Here is a 25,070-nt window from a genome sequence, read left to right on the forward strand (position 1 = left end):
AAGTGCTGAGCCCAAAACAGGGCTCCATCCCAGGACCTTGAGATCATGACCTGAGCGAAAGGCAGACACTTAACTGACTGAGCCATCCAGGCGCCCCTAAGTATTTTAATTCTAATTTAATTCTTTCGACTACACTAGGAGATAGCATTGTTATCACTGTCCATTATACAGATAAATTAACTGAGACACAAGGGGCTAATATGTAGTAGAATCGACTTTGAGCAAGAACAACCTGACTCCAGTGCCCACAGAACAACATAAAACAGTATATATAATCCAAATTTTACAAAGAGAAAAATAAGACAGAAGATGACAAATTACTTGCCCAAGTTAGTTGTTCACAGAGGACTCAAAGCCAGGTTTGCCAGGTGCCAAATGCCATCTCTTGCCCTCTGTTCTGCTAGAGGAAGTCAGGAAAGAGGATTCCCCTACAGACCCTGAGGGCATGGAGACATTAGAATCTTGTTGCCCGTGTGTGTTTCAGCTCTGAGACCCGTCTTGTATTTGCAACATGGCTTAATCACGTCTGCCACTAACTGGATATGCAATCTCCTGAACAACAGCCTGGCATTCCTTCTGGCAGATCATGGTTATGATGTGTGGATGGGGAATAGCCGGGGCAACACCTGGTCCAAGAAACACTTGAAATTCTCAACCAAATCTCAAGAATACTGGGCCTTCAGGTAAGGAGCTGCATTCTAATAAATAAAGGGTATACCTTGTTCATGGACAGGAACACCCTTGGGTTTTCCCCTTTCTGTGCACACACAACTCAGTGGAATCCATAAGAAGGAAACAAATGTTTCTTCCTCTACACAGGCTCTGGAGAAATGCCCTTATTCAATGCATTGTTGTTTGTTTTAAAAACCCCGCTTGCTGGTGGGTGTGTGTGTGTTTGTGTGTGTGCAAAATATATATGCAAAAAGAAAAATCAAAATGCAGAGATCATTTTTAGGAAGGTTAATTCCAGGACTATCACTTGGCCACTGTGGACCCCAAAGGAAGCTTACATGGGGTGCTTGCTCAAGTAGAAATTGATGGAGAAATGGGACAAGAAACAAGGTTCTGGGTGCAAATTTTGAGGCCCAGACATTTATGATAAGCCAAGAGTGAACCCTGGGTGAGTCTGCACAAGTGGTACCTCCAATGTTTGTTTGCTGAGGAGGAATAAACCGTTGGTTGGCGGAGCTGAGACCTGGGCCTGGAGTCGGGGTCCCGGGGAAATAAAAAGAAAGCCTGAGGGCACAGAATGACAGAAGAGCAGAGTTGCCAGCAACAGCTCCTAGGGCATGGTCTGCTCTAGAAGCCACAGCAGCCAGGAATGACCATCCATCTTGGCCCAGGAGCTAAGAAGCATGCCTTACTGGCCACTAAAGCCATTGATGCCTTTCTCGGTATTTCCTCATTCCTCACCCCAGTGCCACCCTGTGACAACACGAGTACAGGTACCACGATCATTCCCTAGCTTAGCATTTTCCCAGCTACATCAGCAAAGCAGCTGATGTGATTGATAAATACACAGATCACTGTGCCACTTCCCTGGAACTTCTGATTCCATCTGTCCGGACTGACACCTGCAGATGTGCTTGCTTTAGTCTGCTTTTAAAATAAGCATCCCAGACACTGTTATTTTCAAGGGGGTTTGGTAAATCTGCCATAGAATTTAATGAACTATGACAAGGCTTACAGGAAAATGCTCTCTGGGCCTTTGCAAAGCAGAATTTTCCAATTCTGGTCTTTTCACCATGTGACTCTTACAATCAAGGGGACATCCCCAAAACTTGCCGAGATGCCAAAAGTTCTATATTGACTCTAGTCTTAAACTGACAAAAGCTATGTCTCTATACCTGCAATCAACATGTCTAAATATTGCAGGCCTGACAATGGATGGTTTCTTTTTCCAGTTTTGTTGTTCTTTCTTTTTGGCAGCATGGACGAGATGGCTGGCTGTGACCTTCCAGCCACAATCGATTTTATCATAGAGAAAACTGGGCAAGAGTGACTCTATTATGTGGGCCACTCACAAGGCACGACCATCAGTATGTTCAGGGCAGGTGGGATCTGAGAGTGTCAGAGAACCTTCCAGATTCATGAAAGGATTCAGGACTTCTTTCCTCTGTGCAGCCTCAAACTTGAGGACTTGGCCTGGGAAACCATTTCCTCTGACTGGTTTCTGAAGAGTAAATAAAGTGAGGAGGACACCAGGGATTTCTGCTGCCCCAGGATTGAACTTGGAAATGGACAGATAAGCCTGAGGGAGAGGGACTTATTCACATGTGTATATACCACACACGATTGCTGGACACTGGTTTAGATACAGGGAAAGCCAAGATAAAAATGATACAGTCTTTCCCTTAAAGAGCTTTCAATTGAATGAGGACACCAAAAAGAAATCAGAGAACTACAAACTGTGGAAATCATATGCCATAATTATTGTTTCTTTTTGTTCCCAGAGGCCCTGGGATAGGCTAGAGGTTGATGGGGCCATGTTGACAATGGCATGAGGCACTTCGCCCCCTGCCCTGCTCCCCATGTAGCTAGACGCCTCAACAATACTAATAGCATCTCCAGCAGGCTCTTTTCTGCATCTGAATCCTGACCAGGTTTCTGGTGTAAAGTAGGTCTTTGGATGCTGTGCATCTTACGTACTATGCCTCATGGCAACCTAGAAACATTTAAGACCATTATCCTCCATGTTTTACAAATGGTTGAATTTGGAAATCCTTCCCAGTGGCGAGAATGCCAAAGTATACCTTCCGTTTTATATATATATGTGATTCAAAAGAATCATCCTGTGAGGATTCTGTTTTCCACATTTACAGTTTGAGCAAACTAAGACGTGCCACGGCTAGTGAATGGGAAGCCAAAATTGTGGGCCAAGTATTGTCTGATACCAAAGAGTATGGTTAAGGTAGAGTGGCCCTTGGGGTCTACCTGGCCATGCCCCCCAGTGGATGTTTGAACCCTTTCTGCAGCACTATGAGTAGACTTAAATTTTCCAGGGACAGGAAAGTCACTGCATTTTGAATTACCCAATTTTCTTCTTGAGAAATTTAGGAAAGTTTTCCTTACCAGTGGTAGTTATTTTGAGTTGTTTTTGTAGTGGCTGTTGTTGCTTTTAACATGCCTCCTTTTTCTCTCATTTATGGTGAATGAAGAATTGTTTTAAATCTATAGACTCGTGTGTTCTTCCCCTTCAGCCTTCATAGCATTCTCTACCAATCCAGAGCTGGATAAAAGGATTAATATATTTTTTGCATTGGTTCCAGTCATCATGGTGAAATACACCCAAAGTCCTATGAAAAAATTCAAAACTCTTTCCAGAGAAGTAGTCAAGGTATGTGACTCCTCCAAGTTTAAATCTGTAGTTACTAAAACTAGTTCTATTTTCACTGATTTCAAGAGAAGAAAACCTTAGACAAAATGGCATTTTACAAGCTTCTGAGACTAGCATAGATGTAAGATGTCTACATAGATCTGTTGATAACGTAATTTTACTGACAGGGTTCAGGGAGCTCACACCAATACCATCCTACCCTATTGTCTAAATCTACATCAGGGGTTTCTATCCCATGTCCTTTCTCACTCACAGATAAAGCCAATGTTGAGGTGATTAACTGATTTGTTTAATCTCGTGGGTTAAATTTCTCTCTAGTGGCCCCTGGGTTTTTAGGAGCAATATGGGGTAGGGATTGAAAACACAGCATGGCAGTGGGTGGAATGTGGTTGGATCCTAGATGGCTAGGTAACTTTGGTCAAGACCTTATGAGTTTTGTGAATCATGTTCTTCACCCATAAAGATAGGATCTATTTTTTAAGATTTTATTTATTTGACAGACAGAGATCACAAGTAAGCAGAGAAGCAGGCAGAGAAAGGAGGAAGCAGACTCCCTAGAGGGACCCCAAAGTGGGGCTCAATCCTAGGACCCTGATATCATGACCTGAGCAGAAGACAGAGGCTTTAACCCACTGAGCCACCCAGGTGCCCCAAAGAGGGAATATATTAAGTTCCTACTCCTCAGGTTGCTCTGAGGATTTAGTTCAGACTTGTGAGTCCCTTAGAACCTGGTCGTGCACATTATAAAAATTTAATAAATGTCAGTTACTCATTGCTGTCAGGATTTGCCTAGAACCTACTTTCTTCCCACCTGAAAAGTCCAACCTTTTAAAAATTATTTATTTATTTATTTATTTATTTATTTATTTATTTATTTGAGAGAGAGAGCATGAGCAGGAGGGGCAGAAGGAGAGGGAGAGAGAATCTGAAGCAGACTCCTCACTGAACATGGAGCCTGATGTGGGGATAGATCTCCCAACCCTGTAATCACCACCTGAGCTGACTCAAGAGTTACCCAACTGCATCACCCAGGTGTCCCACTGAAAGCCCAACCTTATTCAACTGCCCATGCTTCATAGACTCTCAGTCTGTTGACTCCTCAAAATCTGGGCAATATCCTGAACTCCAAATTCCCTCTGTGCACTGACAGATAACGAATCTGATCAGTTACTCTGTTGAAATGAATTGGTTTAGTGTGTTTTCCTCTAACAGATTAATATGGGCTTCTCCCATGGCGGACTGAAAGTGATTGCTGCATTCAGTGATTTCAGTTAAAGCGGATGGAAGGGAGAGCATTTTTGTAGAAGCCAGGGATTCAGGCTTGTGAGAAATAAGTAAATTAGCCCATGGTGATTCAGTTTCATACCTATAAAACCCAGAAAGATGCAAATAAATAAAAAGATACCCTGTGTTCACGGACTGGAAGGATTAATATCACTAATGTGCCCATATAAACCAGAGAGAACTGCAGATTCAGTGCTATCCCTATCAAAATTCCAATAGCAATTTTCACAGAACTGGAAAATATGATCCTAAAATTTGTACGGAAATACAAAGGCCCCAAATAGCCCAACCAGTCTTGTGAAAGCAGAGCAAAAGGGGAGGCATCCCACTTCCCGATTTCAAACTCTCTTACAAAACTATAGTCATCAAAACAGTATTGTACTAACATAAAAACAGGTGCATAGACCAGTGGGATAGAATAGGGAACCAGAAATAAACCCACACTTCTGGTCTACTGATTTCTGACAAGGGTACTATGAACACACAATGGTGAAAAAAACAATCCCTTCAATACATGGCATTGGGGTACCTGGACAGCCACATGCAAATGAATGAGGGACGCCTGGGTGGCTTAGTCGGTTAAGCATCTGCCTTCGGCTCAGGTCATGATCCCAGGATCCTGGCATTGAGTCCCGTGTCCAGCTCTGTCTGCTTCCTCTGCCTGCCACTCCCTCTGCTTGTGCTCTCTCTCTTTTGTCAAATAAAATTCTTAAAAAAGAATGAAACCGAACCCCTATGTTACACCACTCACAAAAATTAACTCAAAGTAGATTGAAGACTTACACTAAATATCTGAAACCACAAAACTCCTAGAAAAAAAGCATAGAGAGGGACACCTGGGTGGATCAGTGGGTTAAGCCTCTGCCTTCGGCTCAGGTCATGATCCCAGGGTCCTGGGATCGAGCCCCACATCAGGCTCTCTGCTCAGCAGGGATCCTGCTTCTCCCTCTCTCTCTCTGCCTGCCTCTTTGCCTACCTAAGATCTCTCTCTCTCTGTCAAATAAATAAATAAAATCTTTATTAAAAAAAAAGCATAGGGAAAAGCCTCCTTGACATTGGTCTTGATGATGATTTTTCTGGATAAAACACCACAAGAACTGGTAATATCAGCAAATGGGACTAACTAAAAAGCTTCAACAGCAAAGTAGTGATTAATATATTGAAAATGCAGCCTACAGAATGGGAGAAAATCTTTGCAAACCATGTATCTGATCAGGGGTTAATTACCAAAATATATAAAACGCTCATACAATTCAATAGCCAAAAAAGCAGGTAATCCTATTAAATAGGGCAAAGGACAAGAATGCACATTTTTCCAAAGAAGATATGCAAATGACCAAAAGACACATGGAAAGATGCACAACCTCACTCATCATCAGGGAGACGGAAACAAAAACCACAAGGGAGCATTGCCTCATAATCGTTAGATGGGTTTTACCAAAAAGACAAGAAATAAATTTTGGCAAGAATGTTGAGAAAAGCGAACCCTTGTACGCTACTGGTGAAAATATAAATTACTATAGCTCTTTTGGAAAATAGTAAAGACAAATTAAAATGGGAAAATTTAAAAGAACACCAAAAATTCAAAAGAGAATAAGGAAACCAGATGAAACTCGTGGGCACAATGCTAAGTGAAAATGAGCCAGAAAGAGAATGACAAATACTGTACTGAATCACTTATATGTAGAATCTAATATTAAAAAAACAATTTCATAGAAAAGGGGAATAGAATGGTGGTTAGTAGGGGCCGGAGGAGGGGGAAATGGGGAAATGTAGGTCAAAGCATACAAACTTCCATTTATAACACACTTACTGTCTTCTGATATCAATTATTCCTCAGTAAAGTTGAAAATGAATGAAGGAGTTAAAAAAAAAAGGGTAATACTTGTCAAATTTTTTGGAGATTGATTGAGACAATATATGTTTAAGCATCGTATCTGGCTTATAGCAGATGCTCAGTAAGAATTGTCTAGTATTATTATTGTATTTTAGATTCAAAACCTCAGCACTTGGTGCTTCAGATATCCTAATTACCAACTTCTTATCCTCTCTACCTCTTCCACCCATGTTTAATCCCTGAGCATTTCTGTGTTCTTGCCCCTTTATCTTTTTTCTGACCTACAGCTTGCTTTGACCCTTTCCTCTTTGCATGTTATCTATAGTAGTAAGGATTGTTAGTATTGTCTTCCTTTCTTCCATCCTTTTTATATTTCTTTTTTTCTTCCTCTCTTTAGAGGCAGAGGGAGAGAAAGAGTCCAAAACAGGCGCCACACTTAGCACAGAGCCCAAGGTGGGCCTCGATCTCACAACCCTGAGATCATGACCTGAGCCAAAATCAAGAGTCGGACACTTAACCGACTGAGCCAACAAAGCACCTATCTTCATTTCTAAAAGAAGAACCTGTGGCTCAAAAAGGGTAAGCACCCTGTCCCAAATGACCCAGTGAATGGGTGGTGGAACCAGAACCTGAACCCAGATCTGACCAGGCCATCTATGGTCGATGTTCTTTCTTCTACATAGTCATTTCCCCTCCTTTCCAATGCCAACCTGAAAAAGTCAGTTCTGGATCCTTACACAGCCATGCACATGGTGCCCAGTTCAGCAGGCCACTGAGAGCTGCATCTGGCCCATGTTCTGCTTGACAAACCATGTGATCTGGCATGGGGCCCTGTACCTAGAAGGAACTCCTTAAATTCACAGCAACTAGAACTAGATGCTGCTACGTGACAAGTATACCCCCTCCATAACCAACTTGGAATTATAGTCTACAGGTCACGTTGGCTACACCTTAGGAATAGGCGCTGCATGGTTGGCTGGCCTGCATTGCTATCCTTCCTCTTTCGGTCAGGGTGAAGGAGCAGTTGTCTGGCTTCAGCTCAAGTAATGATCTCAGGGTCCTAGGATCGAGCTATCAGGCTCTGCACTCAACAGGGAATCTGCTTGTTTCCCTCCCTCTTCCTCTGCCCCTCCTGCTGCTCTCTTTCTCTCTCAAATAAACACATAAAGTCTTTTTTTTTTTTAGAATATTTTCATCTTTGTATCTAATTTAAGATTATAAAACAAGTTATTGTGAAACAAAGGCAAGATTCATCTTCTATGCACAGGAATTAGATATGAATTTCTGTTCTAATTTGAAGGGATTCCTAAAGTTCAGAAGGTAAATTCAACTCACGGGCAACATTGCCTGAAATTCCATTAGTAGAGTTTGATTTGGGGGGGGGGGTTAAGCTTTTGCCTCTAGAAGAGTTCGCTGAAAGATTCTGGAACAATCATTCACTAATTATAATAGCAGTTATTGTTTAAGGAGTGTTTACTAGATTATAGAAACTGCAGAAGGCTCCTTTTTTTTTTAAAGATTGTATTTATTTATTTGACAGAGAGAGAGATCACAAGTAGGCAGAGAGGCAGGCAGTGGGGGGAGCGGGGTTCCTGCTGAGTAGAGAGCCTGATGTGGGGCTTGATCCCAGGACCCTGAGATCATGACCTGAGCTGAAGGCAGAGGCTTAACCCACTGAGCCACCCAGGTGCCCCCAGAAGCCTCCTTTTAAACATGACCTATTATCTTCACAGCATACTGCATGTTAATTTTTCATGTCAGTGTTGAGAAACTTCTGGATAATTGAAATTCAATACTTCCTTAAGGTATAAGAAACAAAATTGAACCAAGGTATCCCCAACTCCAAAGACTTACCAGTTCCCTACAGGGACTGGTTTCACAAGGGGCATTCTCAAAACACCCCAACTAGAGGATCTTGGGAAAAGGCATCAAGTGGAAAGTTGGGAAGACCACCATGGTGGGTTGGGAGAACCAAAGACAAAATTTAACAGAGATCTCCCTTTCAATGAGGACTAGTATAGTGCAGATACAACCGCTGCCCAGCCCTTGTCTGTTCCTTTCCACTCTTGACATCCACATCCATGAAATCTGATGGTGTCTTATACTCATCCTGCAGGCACTATTTGGTGACAAGATGTTCTACCCTCATATGTTTTTTGACCAATTCATTGCCACCAAGGTGTGCAACCAGAAGCTATTTCGTCATATTTGCAGCAACTTCCTGTTTACTTTGAGTGGATTTGACCCGAAAAACTTAAACATGGTATGTGTAAGTATTCAGAACCAAGAAAACAATTTTTTGTTGCACAGAGGTGAGGAGAAATTGTATTGAGTCATGTGGAGACTACATTTCAAGACCTTTCTTTCTTTCTTTCTTGTCTTCTGAATTGAAGAGACATGGTGGTGTTTTCCAACCAAAGCTGGGGAGTCCACCTGCTTTAGTAAGAGAATCTGAGGACAAGGCTTGGCCACTGAACATTCTCACCAACTCTTGCTACTGGCCAACATGCTGCCCTTGGAAAGTCCTCCACTTACATGAAGGCTATGATTTTGAAATTTATCTTGCTATGCCTAAACACTACCCCACACCTACCAAAGTAGAATCTCAGGGAGTAAGCTCAGGCATCTGCTTTTGATCCAGTCTTCCTCTTTCATAGGTGACTTGGAAATAGTCATTTTGTGAACCACTTACTTCTTTAATCCAAAGAGGTTAAGGGGTGGCTTTCCAATGTTAAGCAAAGATTCACTGTTCAAGGGACACTGAGAGGGATAAACTGGGTTACTGGTGAGTTCTCTCCAGATGAAATCCTTTTCTTCCTTGGTCCCCACTAGCTGAGCCAAAGAGTCAGCTACTTTGCACTGTGTATTGTTTACTCCCCAGCCAGAGAGGAAGTATCTTTGAAACCAGAGGCAGGACAAAGCTGAAAATGGTCTTTGACTATCTCCCAGACTTCTGCCCAGAGCCTAGTCTCCCTCTGTTAGTGGAAGGCACTGATAACACCTCTCGTGCTTTCAAGCAAGACTCATAAAAGGCGGTTTATGGAAAGTGTGCCTTAGTCACTGGCTTTCCACATTCCCCCCCACATTATTCTCAGTTTACTGAAGGGAACTGTGCTTGTTTATCACTTCGATGGAGGCATATCATAGGCAGAGCTGAGTAAGAGGACCTTTATGCACACCCAATTGAGATCATTTCAAAAATACCTTCAAGGCATGGCCTAAGAGCTTGCTAAAGAAAGACTTCACAGAATAACTCCCATGGAGGGCCTTCGTTGTACACTTTTACAGTCAGATTGGCCCATTTTTTTTCACTGTTGGGGGCCATCCTATGGAATATTACAGTCTCTACAAGAATGTTTTAGTGGATAAGCAGGGACTCATAAGTAAGAGTTTGTGGAACTTCGAAAAACTTCACAAGTCCAGAACTCACCCCTAGAAGTTTTAATATTGATTCAATAGGTTTGGGTAGTTCATGAGGGGTTATGTTTTTTTAAAAGCTCCATGATGCTTCTAGTAGGCTTACTTTGGTGGAAATATGTAACTCTTTCGTATATGCAAAAAAATATGCAATGGAGAATACGAAAAAAAATTTTTTAATCCAGAAAAAAATCTAAATGTTAATGGAAGCTACAACACTGGTTGGGTTATGTCCCACATATGGTGGGTTATGTCCCACAAACTTTCAGAGAGCCCTATAGAATATTGACCACGTTGTTAAAATCAGAAAGCAAACATTCAGATCGTTTGTCAATGCCTCATGATAAACAGCTCTCTGAGAATGTCTTTTGGGACTCAACTCAGGGTGAGGAGGTCACTGTGGCTTTTACCCCTTGACCCCCTGGACTGTCGGACCTGTCTGAGGTGAGGCTGGAGAGAACATGTGTTAGTGACTTCGACGCTGCAGGATGGCCTCTGGACTTTCGGAAGGCTGCACAGGTTAGACTAGAGCCAAGGGAAGAGAAAGTTCTTCAAGAGGGTATGGTACATGTTTATTCCTGACAGAGAGAATATTCATGTTTATCTGTGGTGTGGTCACATGAGTAGCCTCTAGATGAGGAAAAATTCTCTCCTTTGCAGAGTCGCTTGGATGTTTACTTGGCACAGAGCTCCGCGGGCATGTCTGTTCAGAATATGCTGCCCTGGGCCCAGGTAAAAGCTTTCTATTCCTGAGATGAGGTCCACGTAGGTCTCAGAGACCCCTGAGAAGTGGTCTCACAGAGCCCACTGTGGGGTTGTGTAGTTACTTCCTGTTCTCTCTTCTGTTCATGTCCTCAATAGTGTCTGCTGTACAGGCCTAGTTCTCACAGATTCTGACTGAACTGTGATTGTTGTATCCCTCCAAACTGCCTTTTCTGGGAAGGATTGTATTTCCTCTTTTGGAAAATTGTCAGTTCTAACAGAACTTTATTCAGCATGATACGGGCTGTTTCAGAAAGATCTGCTCAGCTTCCTATTGGCATGTGGGCCATTTCAGAGCATGGAAATCATGCTTCATTCTGAGCAAATTAAATGTTAGAGAGGGACTAAACTAGATTAATGGTTTCTGGTTTTACCCTCAGTTTCAATTTTTTTTAAGTGTTCTACTTATCCTATTATTCAATATTCAGCAAGTGCAGAGACAAGTCAAATTCAATTGGTAGAGCTTTCTGACCACGTATGTATGAACATGTGTGTGTATGAGGGGGGAAAAGGGGGAGTAGAGAAAGGTCTTCCCAGAGTTTTAATATATCTGAGATGCCTAGGAATCTTTAACCTCCACCCAAATAAATTTGTTCAGTGGTTTGAGGTTGAGGAGCACTGCTCTAGATAGCCTGAAATACTAGTTGAGGATTTCTGAACTCCTCTGAAGAGTTCGACCCCCCAGGAGCTAAGCCTTCAAGTTCCTGCAGGAAAAAGGCCACAGGGCCTCTTCCTGGTGAGGAGATGGTTGGAGCCTGTGATGGGCATGGCCTTCCAGGTGACATGACCTCAATTTCACATTTACTGAGCACTTACTATGTGTTCCTGCTACTCATACGTGTGATTTCATTCAGTCTCCCTGAATTCTTACTAACAGTCTTTCCATGGAGGTGTTGGGACCCCTATTCTACAGATGTCCTAGCCAGTCCCTTATGCATCTCCCAGCTGACTGCTCTTCAGAAGGTCTCTTCTCCTGTGACAGAAAATCCTCTTCAGGACAGGCATAAGTCAGGACAATGTGGGGAGGGGACGAGATAAATCACGTGGCTCTAAGTTACTCAAACAGCCAAGGCAGGGGTGATGAGGCTGATGCTGATGGTGGTAATTAGGTGTCACCCACTCTTTATGCATTATCCTATTTATTTTATCTTGTTGTGTTACCCTATTTAATCTTCACAACCAAAAAGAAAAAAAAATCTCCACAGCCCATGAGGAGGATGTTGTCATTTCCATTACACAGATGAGCACTGGGGAAGATGACCTAAGTAGCCCACAATAGTGCCTCCCATTGCCAAAACCCTGCAAAATTCGAACAGCAGCAGACTACTGCATCTGTCCTTAGACATCATGATGGGACTAATTTTAAACAAAAAATCAGGATTAAATCAACTAGAGTGGGAAAAAAAATCAGAGAGTCAAGTTAAGGGGAAAAAAAAACCTTGGGTTAGCCTGAGAATCATTTCATGAAGCCCTTGAGACAAATGTGAATGTTACCTGCTTTCTGGCAAACCACAGAAGAAAGAACCCTTAGGTGTAGAGGCTTATGAATATTTCTATTCTAATAGCCAAAGTCTAAACATTAAAATGCAAATATGGGCACGTGTGGTGTCTCAGACCTGGAGGCTGTGGCCACAGGAACAGATGACATGGGAGACACAGGCTGCCTGGCTCTGCAGATGGGGGACAGCAACACTGTACCTCAAACAGAAAGCGCTGAGGAGACTCTGAGTGAACGAACATTCCTTGCCTTGGCGACAAAAATGTTTAAGAATAAGGGATATGGTCCTAATATCCTAGACCGCCTGCCTAGGATAATGTACAGAGCTGTTTGTACATGAAAACAGTCACTTTTCAATATAGGAGATGTCTAGCTGGTGCCTTTTTAAAAAATATATTAAAAATCATGAAGCTAAGATATTCAAGAATCATCCCACCCAGCATCCTTGTAAACATTTCATAGGCATTAGAACATTTAAGGACATTGCTGCCTGAGGGTTTTCATTCGAGAAGTATGGGGGAAGGGATTGAAAAACAGTCAGTTCTGTGAATTAGTATATCAACATTTATCATATGATCGGGTTTATTCCTCTTTACTGGGTTTTAGCTCGTGTGCCAAAACAGTGGGGTGTGATGTCATCCTCTTTGTATATTTTCTGTTTATTGTCTTTCAATGTGTGCTGTCTTCTTATATCACGGTAATGCATTTTTATTTTTATTTTATTATAGGCTGCTAATTCTGGTCTGTTCCAAGCTTTTGATTGGAGAAATGCTGATCAGAACCTGAGGCACTTCCACCAGGTACAGAGATGGCAATAATCATCAGGGGCATCTGCTTGCAAACTAATAAAGTAGTATTCACTCGTTAAACACCAACACTACCCCAGATGTTGTATATCAGTCAGATGCTACTTCTCGGTTTCCTGCCAGGTTTCACATCATGACTGTGATCCTCATGAGGACTGTGCAAGGTAAATATGATTGTCCTCATTATGCAGAGGCTCAGAGAGGTTACGTAAATTGCCAAAATTATTTAGCTAGTAATGGACCTGACTATGACCCAGGGTTCCTGGATTTTGTATCCATTCTTCTTCCACTGCACTTCTTCCTTCTCAAAAAATAGAAACTCTCAGTGCTGTGGGACAGTTCTTTGGGATGCCATGTATGACTCATAAAACTACAACAACAACAACAGTATATGGATCACTAAAGATATACCAGACAGAACTATCACTCTAAGGAAGAAGTGCTGTTATCTGTCAGAGATACAGTGAGTCAAGATATTTCCTAACACAATCTCTGAAAACGTTTGGGGCCAAAGTTCTATATTAAATGGCACTAGGCTATGTTCTACTTGTTGTTATTTTTCCAGCATTTATAAGGAAATCTGTATATGATTTTGGCCTCATGCTAATAGACTGAGCTCAAATTAAACAAGTAGTCATCAAAAACACATGAGTTCCTCAAATCAGGAATACGAAAAAAAATTGGAATTTTTTTTAAAAAGCAAATTTTCGGTGCTACTCAAACTGCAGTGTTGAAATTGCATAATTTTGGCTGGTGTGAAAAATCCAGTTTTCCTCCCGAACTTCTATAGTTTTCTCCTAAACTGCTGGCCACCCACAGACTCATCTACTATGTCCCAAGTGCCGTTTACTCTTGTAACTGATTGACTCCTCGTCCTTGCAGGAGTAGAGAGTTGCTCAAAGGAAAGTGTCTTGGCTGATAAATGTATCTATGGCCTCAGATATCAATTTGGTTGAGAACTGAGTCACAAGGCTTAACTCTACCAGTGTGCTCACAGATCCTCAGAATACTGGGTGGGGAGAGGGGGTAGTTCAAGTTCATTTACAATCTTTTGCTTGGGACCTTGGAGGGAATGAATAATGGAAAATCCCAAACTGAGGGTAGATGAAATCAAGTGTACAAAGCAATAGCTTTCCCCACAAGTATAAGTAATAGCCCTAAATTAGGCAGGCGTGATTATCAATGTAATCACCAATCCTTTATTACCACGAGAGTAAAAAAGAATTTCTTGGCCCAAAGCCAGCATGTCTTATTTGCATCCTGATTTTCACGTTCAGGTTTGCTTTGCCATCTTCTGGGGTCCCTTTCGTCCTTCATAGGGTCCTAAATCATTGCGGAGACCCGTTTGTTGCCATATACTTGCTAGCACATGCTGCTGCCTCTGGGCTGTGCTCTCGCCATCCTTGCATCCGGGTCGTTGTGCACTGTATGATCCCACTGAGAAACGCACAGAGTCAGGGGAAGCGCGTCTCTTCTTGCCTCTGCTGTTCTTTGCCTTTTAGCACTGCGTCAGTTCCCCTGAGCCCTTCTGCTCCCCTGATCCCTTCTGCTGGCAGCCGACCTGCACTCACTTGCTTGCCGACCTTTCTCAGTCCCTGTTGCAGCTACACCTTCTCACTGACCACTTGCTTCTAAGCCCAAGGCCACAGTAAGGCGTACGTGGAAACAGTAAGATATTTAGTGATGCGAAGACCCAGACACCAACACATGGACTGCCAGTGACTTCTGTAATGACTAAAGCCATGCTCTCTGCCTGAATACCGCCCTGCTCAGGGAATTCTGGGTGCACATTCGCCATATTAGGGACAGCCCCCCATGTGCATTTCTCATCTAGGAAACCTCTCCCGGACAAGGTTACAAGTTCCTAAGGATCTGTACCTTTGTCTGTATGACCTTTTCTTCCTAATGTTGCTGCCAAAATTAATGATGGTGAATTTTCTTTTTTAAAGATGTATTTATTTATTTTTAGAGAAAGAGAGAGAGCATGAGTGGGAGGGGTGGAGACAGAGGGAGAGAATCTCAAGCAGGCTCTGCTCCCAGCATGGAGCCTCATGCAGGGCCTTGATCTCAAGATCTCAAGTTGACCACCTGAGCCAAAACCAAGAGTTGGAGGCTTAAACAGAAGACAACTCTATTTTTTTAAAAGATTTTATTTAATTATTTGACAGACAGAGATCACAACTAGGCAGAGAGACAGGCAGAGAGAGAGGATGAAGAAGGCTTCCGCTGAGCAGAGAGCCCAATGCGGGGCTCAATCCCAGGACCCTGGGATCATGAGCCGAAGACAGAGGCTTTAGCCCACTGAGCCACCCAGGTGCCCCAAGACAACTCTATTTTAAGTTTAAAAAATACAAAAGCAGTATGCTTTACTGAGTTAAGAAGTGTGGTGGGAAATTCACAATAGGTAGAAACTTAAACACTGTCCTCCAGGCTCTCCTGCTCCCTCAGTCCCTCTCTCTCTCTCTCTCTCACTTCTGCTTGTGTATGCCCTTTCCCTTCTTAAGCTATTTTTAAAAATAGTAGTGAAATGGTGCCTGGTAGTACTTAGCTCATAGCATTCTTCCAACCACAAACCCAAAGAAAAAGCCAGTATTTTTCTCAGTTACTCTAGCCGAAAGGTCCAGAGAGAGTTCTGGCTTGGTTTTTAGCCAAGTACCTGTCTCTCATCCAGTCACAGAGGCCAGAAGGATGAAGGATGGATAGGACAGGCCTGGTCATCTTGGACCACTGATAAACTGGATGATGGAATTTGCCAGATCCACGTGAGAAACACTGTCTGTCCAGAGAAAAGGGGAAAGAGATTAATACCACACCCACTCTTCCCTGGAACAGGCTGTCTCCTTCTTAACTTTGTATTTCAGATGTTTTCTTTTGTTGGTCTCAGTGCTCCCCCAAGAGCCTGCTCAAGTGTCAGTAACTCCTTGTCCAGATTTCTGTGTATGAGAAGAAGTATTTACATGTATCCAGTACATAAACACATCTATTTTGTTGGAAAAGGACATAGTCCCCATGCAAGTGTTACTAGAAAGATGGCCCCCATAGAAATAAGGGTCCCCTTCCCCTAGAATTCTTTCCTGTTTTCCTCCAAGTGCAAATCAGGAATAAAATGGTTGTGGGTTTTTTTTTTAATTTATTTGACAGACATATCATAAGTAGGCAGAGAGGCAGGCAGAGAGAGAGAGAGGAGGAAGCAGGCTCCCTGCTGAGCAGAGAGACTGACACGGGGCTCAATCCCAGGACCCTGAGATCATGACCTGAGCCAAAGGCAGAAGCTTTACCAACTGAGCCACCCAGGTGCCCCAGTTGTGGGTTTTTTGATCATTGTTGTTCATTTGCTCACAATTGAACTTACTGCACAAAAGTGTTTTTAAGTACTTTGAACATTTTAATGTTTATAGATCACTAAGTGTATTCTAACCGCATGCTTGGAGCATTTGAAGAACTTGCTTAACAATTAATAGTTAGGGCGCCTGGATGGCTCGGTGGGTTAAGTCTCTGCCTTTGGCATAGGTCATGATCTCAGGGTCCTGGGATGGAGCCCCACATCGGGCTCTCTGCTCAGCAGGGAGCCTGTTTCCCCTTCTCTCTCTGCCTGCTGCTCTGCCTACTGTGATCTCTCTCCCTCTGTTAAATAAATATAATCTTTTAAAAAACCAATTAATAGTTAATGCTACTTCATTAGGTGGTTTTCTGTAAAAACTTCTTTTTTCTCTATCTATCTCTTTACTTGTAACTAGCTTACACCTTCCTTATATGACGTCACAAAGATGGAGGTACCAACGGCTGTGTGGAGTGGAGGACATGACTGTGTGGCTGATCTCAAAGATGTTGAGAATTTACTCCCTAAGATTACCAGGCTTATTTACTACAAGTTGATCTCACACTACAATCATGTGGATTTTTACCTCGGACAGGACGCACCCAAGGAAATTTACCAAGACCCTATTAGACTGATGGACGAATGTTTGGAAAAGTAAATACATTTTCCTTTCTCTAAGTAAGTGGATTCTCAAACTAACAACGTGGCACACAAACCCCTAAAGTGACCCCTCCAGTGATTTTCACCTTCTAGTGTCCAAGTGTTGGGGTAATCCTCTCCCCCGAGTATGGGAGTGCCCTGAGACTTGCTTCTGACCAACAGAACTGGCAAAGGGTACAGTGCCACGCCCTTGGTTAGATCATGTTTAAGGCAAAGGTGATGGGACGTCATTTCCTGATTGCATTTTATTATATGAGACTCCATCTAAGTAGACTGGAGAAGAGCTTCCTCTTGTCAGCTTGATGAAGTGAAGAGATATGGAAGCTTGCATGGCAAATGAGCCACGTGTGACATCTGGCATCTGCAGGTGGCCTCCAGCCCACAACCAGCAAACTGACAGATCCTTAGTCGTACAGCTGCGGGATTAATTAGAACCAGCACTTGGGTGAGCGTGGAAGCCCATTATTCCCCAGTATAGCCTCCAGTGGAGAAAGCAGGCTGACCACACCTCGTGTGCAGCCTGGGAATCCCTGAGCAGAGGAGGGAGCTGCATCATGTCCAAACTGTGGATGCACAGCAAGAGTGAGAAAATAAATGGATATTCTTTTAAACCTCCACATTTGTGGTTAATTTCTTTTTTTTGTTGTTTTTTAAAGGTCTTTGCTTATTTATTTGGCAGACAGAGATCACAAGTAGGCAGAGAGGCAGGCAGAGAGAGGGGGGGAGGCAGGCTCACTGCTAAGCAGAGAGCCCGATGTGGGACTCGGTCCCATGACCCTGGAATCATGACCTGAGCTGAAGACAGAGGCTTAGCCCACTGAGCCACCCAGGCACCCCTTGTGGTTAATTTCTTACCAGCAATAGCGAATTATTGTTGATAGTAATAACAAACCATTACTATTATTATTATTATTATTATTATTTTGTCTCTTTGGTTAAACACTTGAGAGACCCTGTTCCTTATTACCTTTATTTCCTTCTTTCTCTTGTTTTGATGAACTTCCTTAAACATTTTTTGTTTTGCAGATCTGCTATTGATCAATTGACAGTGTTTGTCTAAAAAAAATCTTGGTTTTGCCATCACTTACGGTTGGATTATATCCCCTTATATGTATGTTTAAAGTAGATCTTCTTTATCCATTCATCCATCTATAGACATTTAGGTGGTTTCCATACTTTGGCCATTGCAAATAATGTTGGGATGACCATGGAAGTACGTGTATCTTTTAAGATCCTAATTTCTTTTTTTTTTAAGTTTTATTTATTTATTTGACACAGATTGAGAGAGATCACAAGTAGGCAGGCAGAGAGAGATGAGGAAGCAGGCTCAGAAAGCCTGATGTGGGGCTTGATCCCAGAATCCTGACCTGAGGAGACGGCAGAGGTTTATTAACCCACTGAGCCACCCAGGCACCCCTTAAGATCCTAATATCAATTCTTTTGATTATATATACCCAGAAGTGTGAATCCTGGATCATGGAGGAGTTCTGTTTTTAATATTTTGAGGAACTTCCATACCATTTTTTATAGTGGCTGCACAATTTTATATTCTCACTGACACTGTGTAATGGTGCAATTTCTCTACATCCACACCGACACTTATTTCTTTGTCTTTTGTTTTATTGGTAGTAGTGTTGTTGTTATAGCCATCCCAGCAGTTGCAAGAAGATAGCTTTTCGTGGTTCTGATTTGTATTTCCCTGATGGTCAGCAATGAACAGAGAAGGTGCATGGCCCTGGGACCTGTCCCCCAGGAGTGAGCAAGAGAAGTGGCAATGCTTTGGAGAACAGTGTTGAGATTCCCCAAGAAATTAAAAATAGAACTTCCCTATGACCCTGCCATTGCACTCCTGGGTTTTTACCCCAAAGATACAGATGTGGTGAAAAGAAGGGCCATCTGTACCCCAATGTTTATAGGAGCAATGGCCACGGTCACCAAACTGTGGAAAGAACCAAGATGCCCTTCAACGGACAAATGGATAAGGAAGATGTGGTCCATATACACTATGGAGTATTATGCCTCCATCAGAAAGGACAAATACCCAACTTTTGTAGCAACATGGACAGCACTGGAAGAGATTATGCTGAGTGAAAGAAGTCAAGCAGAGAGAGTCAACTATCATATGGTTTCACTTATTTGTGGAGCATAACAAATAGCATGGAGGACATGGGGAGTTAGAGAGGAGAAGGGAGTTGAGGGAAGTTGGAAGGGGAGGTGAACCATGAGAGACTACGGACTCTGTTTTCAGAGGGTATGGACTCTGTTTTCTGAGGGTTTTGAAGGGGCGGGGAGTGGGAGGTTGGGGTACCAGGTGGTGGGTATTATAGAGGGCACGGATTGCATGGAGCACTGGGTGTGGTGCAAAAATAATGAATACTGTTATGCTGAAAATAAATAAAAAATAAATTTAAAAAAAAGAGAGAGAGAGAAGTGGCAATGCATACATCCTTAGGAAAAGTTTGAGAGGCTCCCAGAATCTCCACCTGGGCTGATCGATGAAGGCATTTTGCCTTCATTTCTATTTTTTTTTTTCTAGTAAGAGACTCTTGGACAGATCTGCTTCCTATTTTGTTATTCTCACAGGGTTTTTTTTTTAAGATTTTATTAATTTATTTTAAAGAACAAGAGAGAGCGTGCACATGCATGTGCAAGTAGGGGGAGAGGCAGAGGGAGAGAGAGATCATCTTGAGCAGACTCTGTGCTGAGCAAGGAGCCTGATGCAAGGCTCAATCCCAGGACCCTGAGACCATAACTTGAGCCAAATCCAAGACTCAGATGCTTAACCAACTGAGCCAACCAGGCACCGCTCTTGCAATGTTTTTTAATGTTGTTCATTAACTCCTGGCATGTAGTTTCTGGTAAGTATGCAAGTTCTTCTATTCCATCTTTGTATTTACTGCACATTTTTTTTCTTTACTCTAAGATTGTCTTTTCACCAAGAGATTTTTCACAATTTGATTTGATTGAACCTTGGGATGCTTTGGTTGTGTATTCTACTTGAAATTCAATGAACTTGCTGAATCTGTAGAAAGTTTTCATCAAATCTGAAAACTTGTTGAATCTGTAAAGTTTTCATCAAATTTGATAATTTAATAATTATTATTAATTTTATAATTTAACTAAAATATTTCTTCAAATATCTTTTTTTTCCCTCCAAACATCTTTTGTGCTGTCACATCCCCTGGATCTCTAATGCATTAGACCACTTGCTGTTGACCCCCAAGTCATTGAAGCTGGGTGTTTTTGCCACTGTTTTCCTTTGGTGTGCTTCCTTTTAGATAATGACCATTGTGTGTGTTCATATTCACAAATTTTTCCTTACACAGTGTCTAGTCTGCTGGAATCCTATCTGATGCATTTTCTATTTTGGAGCCTATATTCTTCATCTCTAGAGATCCCATTTAGGTCTCTTTTAGATCTTCCTTTTTCTTTTTTTTTTTGGCTTAAAATATAATTTAACTGATATAAGGATTGCCACCCCAGCTTTCTTTGGATGTCCATTAGCACGGTAAATTGTTTTCCACCCCCTCACTTTCAATCTGGAGGTGTCTTTTGGTATAAAATGAGTTTCTGCAGACAGAATATTGATGGGTCTTTTTTTTAATCCATTCTAATGCCCTATATCTTTTGATTGGGACATTTAACCCATTTACATTCAAAGCAACTATTGGAAGATATGAATTTAGTGCCATTTTATTGCCTATAAGGTGACTGTTACTGTATATTGTCTCTGCTCCTTTCTGGTTTGTTACTTTTAGGCTCTCTCTTCGCTTAGAGGACCCCTTTCAATATTTCCTGTAGGGCTCATTTGGTGTTTGCAAATTCTTTTAGTTTTTGTTTATCCTGGAAGCTTTTTATCTCTCCTATTTTCAATGAAAGCCTAGCTGGGTATGGTATTCTTTGCTGCATATTTTTCTCATTTAGTTTTTCCTCTGACTCATCTTCCCTATTCCTCTTTTCAAGGGTGTTTTCAACATGAAATACCATTGTACTGGAACTTACCATGACTCTGCTGCTTTTCATTTTCTTCCACCAAACTCCAGCTTCCCTAGCTATATTTCACAGTTCCTCATGACCTGACTTCACTTGCTTTTCTAGATATATCTGCCTCTGCTTCTCTAACCAGATGCCCATCTTTCATTTGAATGAGGTCTATTTATTGCAGTCTTCCCACGCATCTTCCTCATTTTCCTCGACACATGATCGGCCCACGCTGTTTGCCCTAAACAGAATGGAATTCAATTAAAATTAAGTCACAATGTTGCATTTCCTGATCAGGTTGGATTTTCTTGCCTTTAGTGCTGTCTCTTAAAAATACTCTTTAAGTTTATAATTTATTTTCGGTAAAAGCTTCAAGGCACATCACGATCACTCTCATCAATCATGTGAATATCGTATTTTTAGTTTGATTTTGTATTACGTGTTCAGGAATCTGAATATTGGCAGCTTCCAGAGGGAAGAAAGCTTTGACATGGAACCACTTTTCAGTTTCACCCTAAGCCTACTTTGTTCAGGACCAGGGGGCTAAGGGTTCTCCATCTAGGGGTGTCTTTGTGACCCCCCAACAAAGAAATTTGTAAACAACTCCTCAGAGTTACAGGTTATTCTTTTAAATAAATGTACTCTGTGGGGCACCTGTGTGGCTCAGTCAGTTAGGTGTCCAACTCTTGGCTTCAGCTCAGGTTATGATCTCGGGGTTCTGAGATGGAGCCCCCCTTTGGGCTCTACACTGAGTGTACAGTCTGGTTGAGATTCTGCCTCTCCCTTTGCCCCTCCCCATGCTTGTGCTCTCTCTAAATAAATAAATACATAAATAAAATCTTAAAAAATAATTTACTCTGGGGCAGACAGGTGGCTCAGTGGTTAAAGCCTCTGCCTTCCGCACAGGTCATGATCCCAGGGTCCTGGGATCCAGCCGCACATTGGGCTCTCTGCTCATCAGGGAGCCTGCTTCCTCCTCACTCTCTACCTGCCTCTCTGCCTACTTGTGATCTCTGTCTGTCAAATAAATAAATAAAATCTTTAAAAACAATAATAATAATTTACTCTGCACCTCCTATGTGTCAGAGGCTGGAGATAATAGGACATTAAACAAGGAAAATGTGGTTCTCATCTTATGACTTATACCGAGGTTAAAAGATGCTAGGGAATTTCAACCCAATGAGGGTAGTAATAAAAATAGCTAACAGTCTTTCCCACTTACTGACTTCTAGGGGATTTACCAAAGGCATGGCCTTAGCCACTTATCCCTGCCCAAATCTCGGTGATAAAGGGATTAGGCTATTTCAAAGACCACAGAGGCCCAGAAGCCTTGCATACTACCTCGGGCCAATCAGGGGCAAGTCTGGGTCTTAAAAGTTCTCTGAATCTGGATTCCAACTCTCATCACTTCCTTGTGGTGTGTCCATAAAGAACAGATAAGGAAGCGCAGGCGAGACCCTCTGGTCAGGGAGGCTCTTGTTTGGTATGTGGGTGCCTGGCCAGGACAGAATTTCATACTGATTTTAGGAAACAGAGCAAGTAAAACAAAATCTGTGTCACAAGAACTGCAGAAAGGGAGCTTCCTAGCCAGCCCCAGGGGCAGGGGTGAAGTGGGTCGGGTCAGACTGGAGCAGGCAGGTCCTCCAGTAGGTGAAACAGGACACCCCAGTTCTGATTCAAACCCAGCCCAGCAGAGAGGAGAGCCAGGTTCAGCAGCTGCATTGTTATTCCTCTGATGGATCTGTTGACAGGTGTGCTATGGTGGTCTCTCACAGCCACAACACATCAGGGTCACAGCCAGGAGTCATCCCCTTGACCCCATTCAACCCAATTCCTGTCAGGGAAGCCTTGCCCTGCCCCACTGGAGAATTACCCAACCTTCAACAGAGCCCTGCTCCCTCTGTGGTAAGGAGAACTGGAAAATCTGAGAGGTTGCCGTTCTCTGCAATAACACACCTTTCCTCCTTCTTCACCCGAGCTTTCTTATCTGAGGCTGCACATTTTCCCATCTTTGGGTTTCCATCTTCTAGGCTCCTCTTCCAGGCCTGGTGGCATCTGCTATCCCACCCACCAGCATGGCATCAGAGGGATGCATTCTGTTTAGAGAAATGAACCACCAGTTCTCAGCCCTTCCTTCAAGGGTATCATGGGGACCCTTGAACAGTTATAAAGATCATCATTACACACACACAAAAGAGCAAACCCTTCTCTCTATGACAACTCATGCTCTTTTCAAAACAGACTGATCATGGCCAACATTGAGGAATATAAATGATTATTGAAACAGTGTGTTGTACCCCTGAAACTAATATAACATTGCAAGGCAGTTAGACTTCAATAATAAAGAAATAATAAAAGAAAATAAATTTTTAAGTGTTTTCTCATGCATGATCACCTCTTCTCTTGACTGAGCAGGAACATGGAACTGCTATGGAAACAATCCTCATGGTCACGTTAGACACTGGAAGTTCAGAGCTAACATCACTATTTATTAGCTGTGTGACCCTAGAAAAGTCATTTCTCATGGATTCTAGCTACTTCCTTTTTTTTTTAATGAAATGGAGACCCTCATTCCTGCCTCAGCTATATGCAGCCATCATGAAGACTGAAACTGTTTGTGAAGTGAATTTGTAGAGGACAGCACTTCATCACAGACCCTGAAGTCTTTCGGTTTGGTTCCTAGTCCACTGTTACCTTTATATAATAGACAAGTTAGTTAATCACCCTAATCCACATTTTTCCTACCTTTAAAATGGAAATATTGTTAAGTGCCTCTATATTGAGTTGTGAGGTAATAAAGCAGAAGAATTTAGCACAATGCCAGTTCCATAGAAAGGGGTGGGTAGATATTATTATTTATAAAGTGCTGGGTACATTATGGTTTCAGATTTCCAGTCATGATCTATATCCCATATGGAAAAATAGAATTCTTGTTTCACATAGGAATTAGGTATACCAAGACGTTAAATGGCACATGTGAAGTCTTATTTAATCACAAGACCTGTTTCCTTGGACATACTTATCTGAGTAACATTACTAGAAGTCATCTCTACTTATTTCTTTGAGATACCTAACACTTGTCAAGCATGCTGTTCAGTGATTTCTAGATGGTTCTCTCATTGCATTCTCACACTGACCCTGAAGATGGACTCCATGGTTCCTCTATTTTACAGAAAAGAAGATGGAATGTTTGAAAAGCTAATAAGTTCCTCAGGCGATGGAGTCATTTTTGCAGGGATAGAGAGGATAAACCCAACGCTGTTTATCAGTTCAAGAGATAGTACTGAATCACAGTACCATATTGCCAGCATCATAGTATTTGTCAATCAATTATTCTCCATTTATTCACACAGTCAATTAAATCATCCCTGATATTTTGTCTGACACTCTACACTCCAGTGCTATAGGGAGAGAAGGGGAAGAGGTACTGAGTGTGGCATGGGGATGAGAATGAATATTCTCATAGCGTCTCTGCTGTGTGACATAATGAACAAGATGCACATTATCTCCCTTAATCCTTTGGATAGTTTATGACTTAGATATTAGTATACCCACTTTACAAATGAAGAAGATTAGTACCAGAAACAATTAACTAAGGCACCCAAATAACAAATAACCAGGTGGTCACTCTAGCTCCCCAAAGCACTTCTGCATGCTTTCAAGGAGTGGAAATAAAATCACATGTACGTAGAAGCTGATAGCTTGTCATAACAGACACTAAGCCCAAAGAGTTACTGAACCTCAAAGAAAGGAAAGATCACAGAAGGCTGAGAGTAGAGAAGACAGCCCAGAGGAGAAAAGGAATGGCCTGAATCATAAAGGAAGTCTTGGGTGGATGTACTGAAAGAGGAAGGGACAGGGAATATAGAGATTAATCTGGTCTCCAAATGAACTTGGGTGGGAGTCCAACAGCCTAATGACTGTGGATGTTTCTCATTATGATTGTACAAAATCAGTCATCAATAAATAGTTGCTGAATGGCTAGGAGTGTCCTCTCTGTCCTCTAGCACTGGTTTAGGTCCTGTAGGAATTGGAGTACTTTCAAGATATATGATTAATATATTTGGACCAAGACTCCTTTCTCAAGAATTTCTTATCATATATAAAGGAGCTATAGATACGAGGGGGACGGTATTGAATGGGGAAGTTTAGCTGGCAGGACAAAAGAA

The 25,070-nt window shown here is 42.2% G+C and overlaps 1 protein-coding gene across 1 annotated transcript; it reads left to right on the plus strand.

Annotated features, from left to right (window-relative positions):
* Window positions 1-588: 588 nt before the first annotated feature.
* Window positions 589-16,918, plus strand: LOC116572629 (lipase member K-like). Its single transcript, XM_032311732.1, is given in 7 exon segments — window positions 589-683; window positions 1,930-2,039; window positions 3,201-3,337; window positions 8,575-8,721; window positions 10,536-10,607; window positions 12,864-12,935; window positions 16,679-16,918. Coding segments are annotated over 7 exon segments (858 nt in total). The 5' UTR covers window positions 589-603.
* Window positions 16,919-25,070: the final 8,152 nt, after the last annotated feature.

The sequence above is a fragment of the Mustela erminea genome, chromosome 14 (assembly GCF_009829155.1).
Source record: "Mustela erminea isolate mMusErm1 chromosome 14, mMusErm1.Pri, whole genome shotgun sequence".
NCBI classification, from domain to species: Eukaryota; Metazoa; Chordata; class Mammalia; order Carnivora; family Mustelidae; genus Mustela; species Mustela erminea.